This window comes from Xiphophorus hellerii, chromosome 6 (genome assembly GCF_003331165.1).
Source record: "Xiphophorus hellerii strain 12219 chromosome 6, Xiphophorus_hellerii-4.1, whole genome shotgun sequence".
NCBI lineage: Eukaryota > Metazoa > Chordata > Actinopteri > Cyprinodontiformes > Poeciliidae > Xiphophorus > Xiphophorus hellerii.
Genome location: NC_045677.1, coordinates 24,571,152 through 24,583,683, shown reverse-complemented (window position 1 = coordinate 24,583,683; position 12,532 = coordinate 24,571,152). Strand labels below are relative to the sequence as shown.

Below are 12,532 nucleotides of genomic sequence, written 5' to 3'. Positions count from 1 at the left end.
TCTCGGCATAACACCTGATCCTTATAACCGGCATTTTCAATGTCGATACAGCATGCAGGAAGTGGGTTGTGAGACACACAGCGTCCATTAAAGTTACAGTACTCTATTTAGGGCAGGCCGTCGTAATATAAAATTATTTCGTCTGCACATTCCATATAGGGGAGACCGGGTATGGTTGTAACACTTTTTGCTCCAGCACCATTAACTCACAGAATTTTTGAGCTAGAGTTTTCAAACTTTTATACAAAATACCCACATTTGTTTACTACAAATGGCACCAATTCAAACCTCTGCAAGAATATCACAGACCGCATGAGTTCATGTCAAATACATGGTGTTCCTTTGTTACAACCTACCCCGCTACCGAGGTAGGTTGTAACACCTGCTGGGGTAAGTTGTAACAATTAGACAAAAGAAGCAAAAACAGAGGCCACACCATGTGATATGCTTCAAAAAGAGGTTTACTGAATTAAAAGAACAATACAAAAACAATGTCTCTCTCTCTCTCTCTCTCTGTGACTGACCATAACTCAAATATACTCTGTTTGTGTGTGTGTGCATGTGTGTAAATTATTCTACTAGAACAAACTTCCTTAACATGTATAATGTATGCTTAATGAACACTGAACAAACATGTAGGTCTAACAAAAACCAATGTCAATGTGTGTGTGTGTTTATGTGTGTGTATCCTTAATCAGAGTCACAGTGGTGACAAATGAATGATGGTAGCCCAGGAGTGCAGGCTTGGTGGGCCCAGAGGCTGCATAGGGCACATTTTACCCACACTTCCTGTGGCTTTGAGCTTTTAAATTTGTCTAGCACCTACGCTGGTATTCAATTCTTCTCTTGTCTCCAGTGACTAACCTGTCATATGCTTACCTCACGTGGAGTCAGTCCATAATACAGGTCTGCTGCCTGAGTCAAATAGTCAGCCAACACTTCCTCCTGCACCTTAGAGAAGACTTTGTTGCTGCTCCAATAACCTACACTGGGAAGATCACTGGACACCTGTTCTCTCAGCTTCTGCAGTGATTTGCAGTATCTGCTCAGTGTTACATGGCAGATCCCATGCGCCTTTGCAACTGATCTGACTGACTTGCTCTTCTTTGTGACCTCATCAGATGACTTTTTTAAAACATCTGCAGGCACACCTCTGTCAGTCTTTCGTATCCACTGCCTAGGCATTCTGTAAAATTATTAAAATCAAAATGTTCTTAGTTGTATGTAAGGGGATGGTTGTAACACTTTTTAAAGATGTGTTACAACCCACCCCAACCCTGTCAGCCATGTTTAGCTAGCTGTAGTAGCATAGCGGTTTGAAATTAGCACGGGAAAATGCATCACATTTTGCCTGAGAAATTACACTTTCATCTAATGTAAGTCATATGGTTTTATCTGCAACAGTATAAGTATTAAACAAAATATAGTCATGGTCAAAAAATTTACTTTCTTACCTCAAAATCAGTTTTTTCTCCTTAGTATCTGCATGTGCCTGTTTCCAGCCTTGACAATCACAATATGGGATTGGGGAGGAAGCGGGTAAACACTGAAATGATCATGTAATTCCTATCTTATCCCTGATTGGTGGAACTGGTGGTGTTACAACTCTCCCTATGTTACAACCATACCCGGTCTCCCCTACATAACAAATAGTTTCGACTAGATCCTGAATGGTAAAATGATAGAGCATGAATCTGGTTGTGGATAAATTATTCAAATTTTTTTAATATTCTTTACTTACAATAAACCTTTTTATCAAAATAGGATTTGGTAAAATTGACCTCTATTGATTGTTGGTGGTGAACCCGATTTATGTTAAAACGGCCTGCCACAAACTCCTGCGTCACATTGGTGAGTACAACTGGTGTCTGAGTAAAACCACAGAGTGAGTGAAGTTGGCTCCCCGTCTGTTTGTGCTGCTACAGCTCCTATTTCCTTTTCTCCCCTTCTTCGTCTGCATGCTGCTTACCGGTGCACTAAGCTCCGCCCCTTAAAGGGCTCAACATAGCAGACTGTCAGGCAGCATTTTTCACAGTTACAAAGTGCAAATACAATTAAACAAAACAAAATATAAACCACCAACAGTACTAATCAAAACAGACAAACATCCATAAACAATCTGCAACATTCTTAATTTAGAAAATTCACTTTGAGTAATTTACTTTAGTCTACAAATGTAAATAATTTATTTTAAATAGCTCACTATTGTCAGGAGTTGGGTTTTTTTTGTTTTGCCTTTTTTGTTTTTTTTCATTCCTATGGCTTGCCATCGCCACCAGATGGCACCATGGAGGCTAGGATAGGAGGACTGAAGGGCTGACGTCACCGTCACACCGGTTCCCAATCCACTCGTCAGCGGGACTTCAAGAGACGGCGACTGCCAGCATACCAACGCTTGAGTGTTAGCCTGTAATGGTAACCCAGAGCCCTCTCCAGCGACCTAGTCGAGCTTCCTGTCGATTCTGAGCTAACGCCATCTGTTGTTTGGATTTTTTTCAGCTGTTCCTGCAACGTCAAGTCTGGCTGTAGTCCCGAGTTTCCCTTGCGACGCCGTCTGGACCCTATTACCTGTCCGCCCTCCACCGCAGCACAACCTCCACCTCCAGCGCCTCCACACCTGGCCACGCCGTTGTTTATTCTCCTCCCCGAGTAAGCATACACTTTAGAGCTCTGGAAAATCCCCACGGTCCCTGAACTCACCTCCCGATCTGTTGTTGTTCCCAGAAGTCCTGACTTACCTGTCTGTCGCCGTCCCTTCGATGACTGAGAGCCTACCCTGGAAATCTTTTGTAAATAAATCACTTTAACTGATCTTTCGCGTCCCGAGTTGTGTTCTGCATGTGGGTTCGTAGTGTTAAAGCAGATATGACAGAACACTCAAGCCAACAACCGAACCCAGCAGACACAATCAGAAGGGCTTTAGCTGAACAACAATCAGCGATTCAGTCACATGAAAAGGTCCTTCGCGATCTTAGCGCCAGTCAAGCAGAAACGAACCGTCGGCTTGAAGAAATAGCTAACTTTCTGCAGACTTCATCCCAACAGCCTCCAGTCGCCGCTCCGGACCCTACTCCCGATCCTGCTCCAGTGAGCCGCGCCATGTATTCGGAGATCCGCCCACCCTCGCCAGAAAGGTTTGATGGTGACTCTAACAAATGTAAGGGTTTCATAATGCAGTGTTCATTGATTTTCAATCATTCTCCTCAGAGCTTTCTTAACGATGGGGCCAAGATTGCATTTATAATTGCTCACCTGTCAGGTAGAGCTCTTAGCTGGGCTGAGGCGAAGTTTCCTGACCCCACTAATTTTGCCTGTACATTCACAGAGTTCTTGGCGGACTTCAAACAGGTTTTCACTTGTGACCCTGACAAGACCGCTAACTCCCGAGAGTTATGGTCATTAAAACAAGGACAAAGATCTGTAGCAGACTTTGCAATTGACTTCAGAATAGTGGCTGCAGCCTCGGCTTGGAACCCGGCAGCTTTAAAGAGCGCTTACTTTCACGCTCTCAGTGACTCGATAAAGGATGAGTTGGCAACGCTCGATGAGCCTGATTCCTTAGAAGATCTGATAAAATTAACTATTCGGTTAGATAACCGGATCAGATCCCGTAACAGGGAGAGGAGCCGCAGAACTTCATCTACCAGAAACGTACAGACTTCTGCTCCTGTGACCCCAACCCTTTCCTCACTCAACTCACCTGAACCAGAACCAATGCAACTTGGACGTACACGGTTATCCCCCGAAGAGAGACAAAACCGGATGAGGTCTCGCCTTTGTCTATACTGTGGCGCGCCCGGACATTTCATTGCTAGCTGTCCGGTTCGGTTAAACCCCCTAGTCCGCCAGTAGAGGGGGGAGATCTGGTGGACCGACATGTTCAAGCTTCTCCTCGCTTTTCGATAATTTCAAACCTTAGTTACAATAACCAGACCATTCCTTTGACAGCCCTGATTGATTCTGGTTGTGAACGAACCTTAATTGACTCTGAATTGGTTAAACAGATGTCAATTGAGACTGTCGAGTTACCAGTTCCTCTTAGAGTTTCTGCTCTAGATGGAAAATCACTTCCACCCATAACTCACAAAACCAAACCGCTTCTCCTGGTTAGTTCAGGTAACCACAACGAATTGATTTCTTTTTTTGTTTTTCCCACAGCCACATCATCTGTCGTCCTAGGTTTTGATTGGCTGGAACTACATAACCCTCACATAAACTGGTCAGATAAGAACATTGTTTCATGGTCCACTAACTGTCACTCCACCTGCCTCCGGTCTGCTGTTCCCCCAGGTCCGCCACCGGCAGAGCAACAAGAAGTGGATCCTTTGGATTTATCGTCCATCCCTGTTGACTACCACGATTTGGCTCCTGTCTTTAGTAAGGCTAAAGCTCTTTCTCTTCCTCCTCACAGACCTTATGATTGCTCCATAGATCTCCTCCCAGGGGCCCCGTTACCCTCAAGTCGACTGTATAACATCTCACGGCCCGAGCGGGAGACTATGGAGAAGTATATTAAGGACTCTTCGGCAGCAGGTATAATTCGACCTTCTTCTTCTCCTCTGGGGGCTGGATTTTTTTTTGTTGGCAAGAAGGATGGAACACTGAGACCTTGCATAGATTACCGTGGGCTAAACCAAATCACAGTTAAAAATAAATATCCTTTACCTCTGTTGTCGTCTGCGTTTGAGCCTGTCCATGGTGCCACGGTCTTTTCCAAACTAGACTTAAGAAATGCTTACCATTTGCTTCGCATTCAAAGGGGTGATGAGTGGAAAACGGCCTTTAAGACACCTCTGGGACACTTTGAATATTTAGTTATGCCGTTCGGCCTGTCCAATGCTCCAGCTTGCTTTCAGGCTTTGGTAAATGATGTTTTAAGAGACTTTTTGAATATATTCGTGTTTGTATATCTGGATGATATACTCATTTACTCCAAGAATTTAACTGAACATAAACACCATGTCCGCCGGGTTCTGCAACGACTACTTGAGAATAAACTCTATGTGAAAGCAGAGAAATGCGAATTCCACAAATCATCAGTGTCCTTCTTGGGCTTTATACTTGAGGGCGGACAGGTTCGCCCTACGGAGGACAAAATTAAAGCAGTTGTGGAATGGCCGACCCCTGATACACGTAAACAGCTCCAAAGATTTTTAGGTTTTGCAAACTTCTACCGAAGATTCATTCGCAACTACAGTCAAACAGCTCTTCCTTTAACCGCTCTAACCTCCACAAAGTCTCCATTCCTGTGGACACCCACAGCTGAAGCAGCGTTTAAAAGACTCAAGTCTCTTTTTTCTGCTGCCCCTGTCCTGATTCAGCCCGACCCGTCCAGACAATTTATTGTGGAGGTTGATGCGTCCGATACAGGAGTGGGAGCCGTTCTGTCCCAAGTATCTAGCACTGATAATAAGACACATCCTTGTGCCTTCTTTTCCCGTAGGTTATCCCCTGCTGAACGGAATTACGATGTGGGCGACCGGGAACTTCTGGCCATCAAGTTGGCCCTGGAGGAGTGGCGACATTGGTTGGAGGGTGCCGAACATCCAGTGCTAGTTTGGACTGACCATAAGAACCTCTCCTACCTTCAATCCGCAAAACGCCTCAATCCACGTCAATCCCGTTGGTCTCTGTTCTTTTCAAGATTTAACCTGTCCATTTCCTACCGCCCAGGCTCACGCAACCTGAAACCAGATGCTCTGTCCCGGCAATATGCTGCTGATAACTCAGACAAGACTCCTGCGACCATCTTGCCCCCCAGCTGCACCGTGGGTGTTGTCACCTGGGAGATTGAGGATCTCATAAAGCAGGCTCAGTCCTCTGAATCTACACCTGTTGATTGCCCAGCTAATAAACTTTTTGTTCCCTCAGCTGTCCGAGCCAGATTTCTACATTGGATCCACGCCTCTAAGTTTTCAGGGCACCCAGGTACGAGTCGCACCATTTCTCTAATAAACCGCAGGTTTTGGTGGCCATCCATCCATAAGGATGTTAAGGACTATGTGCGAGCCTGTGTTGTTTGCTCCCGGAACAAGTCCTCTCATCAGCCCCCATCAGGACTCCTTCAACCACTACCTGTTCCCAAGCGTCCGTGGTCTCACATTGCCATTGATTTTGTCACTGGGTTACCTCCCTCTAAAGGGATGACGACTATACTCACCATCGTAGACCGTTTTTCCAAGGCTTGTCATTTAGTTCCCCTTCGCAAGCTCCCCAGTGCTTTTCAGACCGCTCAGTTGATGATTAAACATGTCTTCTGTTTACATGGCATCCCAGTTGAGATACTTTCGGATCGGGGTCCACAGTTTGTGTCCCAAGTTTGGAGACATTTTTGTGCTGCTCTCAAGGCCAAAGTAGTTCTAACTTCTGGTTATCATCCTCAGACCAATGGTCAAGTGGAAAGAATGAATCAAGAACTTGAGTCGGTCCTCCGCTGTTTCTCATCCACCAATCCATCTGACTGGAGTACTTTCCTGCCATGGGTTCAGTATGCACACAATAGCCATGTTTCTGCCGCTACTGGTTTATCTCCTTTTGAGGTTTCCCTAGGATACCAGCCCCCACTTCTTGCCGCTGAGGAGGATCTGATCTCCGTTACTTCTGTCCAACACCACATCCGGCGCTGCAAGAACGTCTGGAGATCAACCATCAACGCCCTCAATAGAACTTCAACTCAGAACAAGCGTTTCGCTGATCGCAGAAGGATTCCGGCTCCGGTGTACTCTCCTGGTCAGAAGGTTTGGCTATCCACTCAGAACATTCAGTTAAAATCTATGTCAAAGAAGCTGTCCCCTAGGTTCATTGGACCTTTTGAGGTGGAATCCATAATCAATCCGTCAGCTGTCCGTCTCCGTCTCCCAGACTCGCTACGGATCCATCCCACTTTTCATGTGTCTCAAGTTAAGCCTCTCCAGACCAGCACCTTGTGCCCTCCACCTGAACCCCCTCCTCCCGCCCGTATCATTGACGGGCACCCCGCTTACACTGTTCGCAGGATTGTGGACTCCCGTCGGCGGGGTCGGGGGTGGCAGTACCTTGTTGATTGGGAGGGCTATGGCCCGGAGGAGCGCCTCTGGGTCCCTGGTTCGTTCATTTTGGATTTGGATTTGATCGCTGATTATCGCTCTTCTTTGCCTGCCAGGTCGTCTCGGCCGCCAGGTGGCGACCGTTAGGGGGGGGGTACTGTCAGGAGTTGGGTTTTTTTTGTTTTGCCTTTTTTGTTTTTTTTCATTCCTATGGCTTGCCATCGCCACCAGATGGCACCATGGAGGCTAGGATAGGAGGACTGAAGGGCTGACGTCACCGTCACACCGGTTCCCAATCCACTCGTCAGCGGGACTTCAAGAGACGGCGACTGCCAGCATACCAACGCTTGAGTGTTAGCCTGTAATGGTAACCCAGAGCCCTCTCCAGCGACCTAGTCGAGCTTCCTGTCGATTCTGAGCTAACGCCATCTGTTGTTTGGATTTTTTTCAGCTGTTCCTGCAACGTCAAGTCTGGCTGTAGTCCCGAGTTTCCCTTGCGACGCCGTCTGGACCCTATTACCTGTCCGCCCTCCACCGCAGCACAACCTCCACCTCCAGCGCCTCCACACCTGGCCACGCCGTTGTTTATTCTCCTCCCCGAGTAAGCATACACTTTAGAGCTCTGGAAAATCCCCACGGTCCCTGAACTCACCTCCCGATCTGTTGTTGTTCCCAGAAGTCCTGACTTACCTGTCTGTCGCCGTCCCTTCGATGACTGAGAGCCTACCCTGGAAATCTTTTGTAAATAAATCACTTTAACTGATCTTTCGCGTCCCGAGTTGTGTTCTGCATGTGGGTTCGTAGTGTTAAAGCAGATATGACAACTATCCCTTACAACTTTCATTCCGAAAAATGCTAATCCCATTTTAATGTGTAACGGAATTCCAAAGTTTCTGGACGGAATCTGTGAATAAATGAAAGTGAGGCATTAAAGGAAATCTCTCCAGTAAAATGTGCTTTCATATTTTTGCACCAAAATGGTGCGTTCAGACAAAACGCGCCTGATGAGTTGTGCACTAGTTTTTCGTGTCGTGTATTTGTTTAGAACTTGATGTTTGTGACTATTAATATTGCAGTTATTTAGTATGTGTGATGTTATTTCAGTCATTTGTTTGGGGATTATTCGGACACTGACGTTGTATTGTTGTTTATCTTTTCTAGAACCACACCGTTACGTCAAGTTAGGGAATAAACCGCAAGTTAAACCCGTTGGAGTGCGACTCTGTTTTCTAACCGGACTCACCACAGTGATCTGAACTTTTCCACCAGCAATTATAATCCCTATTCTTTAGTAATGTTTGTTTATTTTGCCATAGCTAATAAGAGGAGGCCTGTCAAAGCTGGCAGAATCATTATACCAATGAATGACTTGAACAACAGTCATGATGTGTTTGGTACTTAGGAATGTTGATTCGCTTTGGTGAAAGTTTTCGCTGTGACTGAAGTGGGTGTGGTGACTGTGATGATCCGCATCAAAGAAAATAAAGTTCTGAAAATCACCCGGCGCAAACTAATTCAAGTGCTGGGGAGCTGCTACAAAAGTGAAAAAGTGAAAAAGTAAAAAAAAAAAAAAAAAGTATCAACCCTTCTCTTCCCTCGTCATTAGTGTAACCGAGTTAATTTTATTTTTCATAGTTGATTTCAATGAACCTTCTGAAAACACCTTTTTGTTGAATTGGCATATACAGTATGTCTAGCATCGCGTTAGCGCTACAGCAGGGCTATTTCTATTGTATACAGGTTTTATTTTTGGTTCCTAAATGTGTAGCGGGATTATAGTTATTGGTGTTGCACCACCCATGCTGCTGTCACCACCCGCAGCCCGGCGGAAGATAGGCTAGTCCTGCGGGAATCTGACGGTGCCCCCTCGGTACCCGCTGGTTTACCGCTGGTTCTGTGTCTTATAGTAATAAACTGGCGCAGATCCTGATTCCAGCGTGACGTTATTGAGCCTTTTAACAACTGTTACATTAGCACAGATAATAACCATGTCGTGGCTGAACATACAAACATGAAGTGATGGTAAAACCACAGGAACGTCTTACCTTTGGCTCATGTCTTGGAACTTCCTCCGCTGAAATGAGCTGAATGAAGACCGAGAGGAAACGGAGACCGGGCGCGAGCACCGGAGGGATTTTAATTTAAAGGAGAGGCTGCGAGAATGTAAAAAGGTCGCAAGCAGAGAGCTTTTCTGGGCGCAGGTTGAGTGTGAGCTGATGTACCATCCACACGCATCTTCAGTTGGCTGTTTTTGCTGTAAAACAGCCGACCGTCTAACGACCAATCAGAAGTAAGACCGAGCTCGCTGCAGCAGAAAGGGGGCGGGGGGAACGGTACGGGGGGAACGGCGCAAACTAATTCAAGTGCTGTGGAGCTGCTACAAAAATGAAAAAGTAAAACAAAAAAATCAACCCTTCTCTTCCCTCGTCATTAGTGTAGCTGAGTTAATTTTATTGGATAAGTGTCATACCTTATCCAAGTGTACCTAACTTTTCAACAACTTTTTACTGTATTGACATTGTTTTAAAGCTTATTCTAACTATTATGAATTAGAATTAATATTTATTAGCCTTTTTTTTTTTTACTAGCAATTCATATTACAAGTTACATTGAACTCTCAGGTGGTTGTTGGCAACTGCTGAGAGTAATTAATAACTTAACTTGTAATCTAACTTCAATCTCAGCAAATGATAGATTTTAATGGTCTGACCTTTTCCACCCATTGAACTGCTAAAAACAAAGCTAGTATTTCTCCTGTATTCACCGATACTCCATCAATAATCCTTTTCCCTAACTTTATTTGAAACTGTGGCACAATAAATGCTATCCCTACCCTATTAGCTGTACATTTTGATGCATATGTGTATATTTGTATATAGTTATAATATTTATTTAAGTATCCTTGTATTATATATTTATTCATAATGTGATATTTATCTTTGTTCTTCTTTTCTAATAATGAAAAATCAACTTCAGCATCAGGAAGTATCTAAGGTGTTACTGCAGGTAATGGAACTGTCTGACATACTGTACATCTAACTGATTTAAATGAATTTCATTAACTTTAGAGTTTATTATCCATCCAAAGCTCTTTAAATGTTTCTTTTCCTTTTCCCATCCAGGTTTAAGCTCCTCTAATGTTGGATGATCATTTCTTTGTCCCTGTAAATTTGACCAGTAGTTTAAAGATAATTGATCCCTTCTAACTTTAAGAGGCATTTCTCCCATTTCAACCTGTAACGCTGCTGCTGAAGATGTTTTAAAAGCACCAGTACAAATTCTTAAAGCCTGATGTTGGATAATATTTAACTTATGGAGGTTTGTGTCTGCTGCTGAGTTATAAACTATACATCCATAATCCAAGACTGACCTAATTAACCCCATATAAATTGCTTTTAATGAATTTCTATCAGCTCCCCACTCTGTTCCAACTAACCACCTCATTATATTTAATACTTTCCTACATTTATCGATTATTTTCTTAATGTGCACACCCCATGTCATTCTTTCATCAAACCACATCCCAAGAAATTTAAATTGTTTAACTCTTTCCAAATCCTGACCATATAATTTTAAGTTAATTTTTTCATCAACTCTTTTCCTTGTAAAAAACATTATTTTAGTTTTCTCTACAGAAAGTTTAAAACCCCATTTACATGACCATAACTGAAATTGCTCAATTTCTTCCTCTTTCTGCTCCATCATCAGCAAAAAATGAAAATCCCATTCCAGCCTCTACTTCTTTAAACATTTCATTAACTACCACTGAAAATAATAACGGACTTACTATACTTCCTTGTCCCATTTTCTATATTCAAACTCTCAGAATAATCCTTGCCTATCTTCACCTGTATTTGTCTTTCTTCAATGCAATGTTTTAATAATGTTTTTACTAACATAACTATTTGTGACAACTGCTGTTGTTTGCAGTTGGTATTAATTTAAAAGAGTACAAATGTTGTCATTATTCTTGACATATATTTGTTTCTCAGTATTATGGCCAATCAATTTATTTACAGTGCAACAGCAAATCATAAAGACTCTACACTTTATTCAGAACATATTTATTTTGTATTCTGTAAACAAAGAACAATCCATTATTTTGACATCCCCCCAAATAAATCACAAGTGCTTAAAAAACTTGCCTTGGTGTATAGTGCACTCATTTAAAGATAAGATAAAGGAATGAACCAGTTACTCATTAAAATGAGATACTATCTCATTATTATGAGATAATTTATTTTATCTCTTTTAACAGAGTGGCGGAAACGGGCTTCCATAACTACAGAAAAAAAAAAGATTTTTCTAGATGCCAAAATTTAGACCCGTTTTTATTTATTTTTACCGAATGCTTGGGGAACCGAGCTTGTCTAGTCCAGTAAGTGGTGATAAATGTTGGTTTGTCAACCGCCAACAAAACTCAAAAGAAGAAGACAGAGCTGGACATGGCTTCACAAAACTAAAGACTGAGCACTTCAGGAACACTGCAAAAGCATGGAGCCAAAACAGTTGAGCTAAGAAAGGCTGCACTTCACCTGTACAGCGCCGTGTCGTGATTGTCTGGTTGGTCCGAAACTGTCGCCATCAAATGAACCCGAACCTCAAATTTCGTTTCATCCAGTTCGCTCCTAGACTGGCCATTTCTTCCTGACCGACTCCGCTCAAATAAAATCTCGCTTCCAGCACGGTCTCCTTTACACCTTATTGATCCTTGTTTCTGATCATGTCTGTCATTTTGTTTTTGATTATTCTTTTTAATGTTTATTTAACTAAACTCAAACTTGCACAATGTTTACATTTAATCCTGACAATATTTAAATCATAAATGGTGTAGTTTCCTAAATAAAGAAGCCATAAGCTTGACGCTCTCAGTCTTTCCCATTCAGTCCACTTCATGACAAAAACGACAAAACCAAAAAAAGGGACTAGATCCTCTTAATATAGTTGAATGGTTTACTTCAGAAATAAACAAAAAACAGTACAAAGGTTATCTTTCCACGAAAAATAAAGAGAAACAAGAAAATTTAAAAAGAAAGCGAGTGAGGTCAAAAAACTGTGGCTCCACTCCAACTGCCCAACTGACTCTGCCCAGCCACACCCTAAAATCCTTAATTCCAATTAGATATGCAAATTTTCAAGACTTTAGTGTGGTCCATCCATCCATCCATCCATCCATCCATCCATCCATCCATCCATCCATCCATCCATCCATTTTCTGTTCACCCTTGTCCCTAATGGGGTCGGGAGGGTTGCTGGTGTCTATCTCCAGCTACGTTCCGGGCGAGAGGCGGGGTTCACCCTGGACAGGTCGCCAGTCTGTCGCAGGGCAACTTTAGTGTAGTCAAAAATAGTAAATTACTATGCAATAGATTTAACTACTTATCATTTTTATCCAAATAAACAAATTATAATAAGAAATATGAACATAACTTATCCTAAAGTCTGAATGAACAAAAACTGAATTTAGGCTTCTACAAATGGTTTTAGAGGGAAACTATGTTCAACAT

The 12,532-nt window shown here is 43.0% G+C and overlaps 1 protein-coding gene and 2 long non-coding RNA genes across 3 annotated transcripts in view; 2 read left to right on the top strand and 1 right to left on the bottom strand.

Moving 5' to 3' along the window:
- LOC116722001 (uncharacterized) overlaps positions 1-9,317 on the bottom strand; it is a 28,762-nt gene extending 19,445 nt beyond the window's left edge. The window contains exon 1 of the mRNA XM_032566082.1: positions 9,071-9,317. Within this exon, the coding sequence (XP_032421973.1) occupies positions 9,071-9,081 (11 nt within the window). The 5' untranslated portion in view covers positions 9,082-9,317. The remainder of the gene's footprint in view (positions 1-9,070) is intronic.
- Positions 2,422-2,812, top strand: LOC116722015 (uncharacterized). Its single transcript, XR_004339701.1, has 2 exons — positions 2,422-2,649; positions 2,725-2,812. It is a non-coding gene; the product is annotated as an uncharacterized LOC116722015 (long non-coding RNA).
- LOC116722016 (uncharacterized) lies at positions 7,399-7,789 on the top strand. The gene is made up of 2 exons (XR_004339702.1): positions 7,399-7,626; positions 7,702-7,789. It is a non-coding gene; the product is annotated as an uncharacterized LOC116722016 (long non-coding RNA).
- Positions 9,318-12,532: the final 3,215 nt, after the last annotated feature.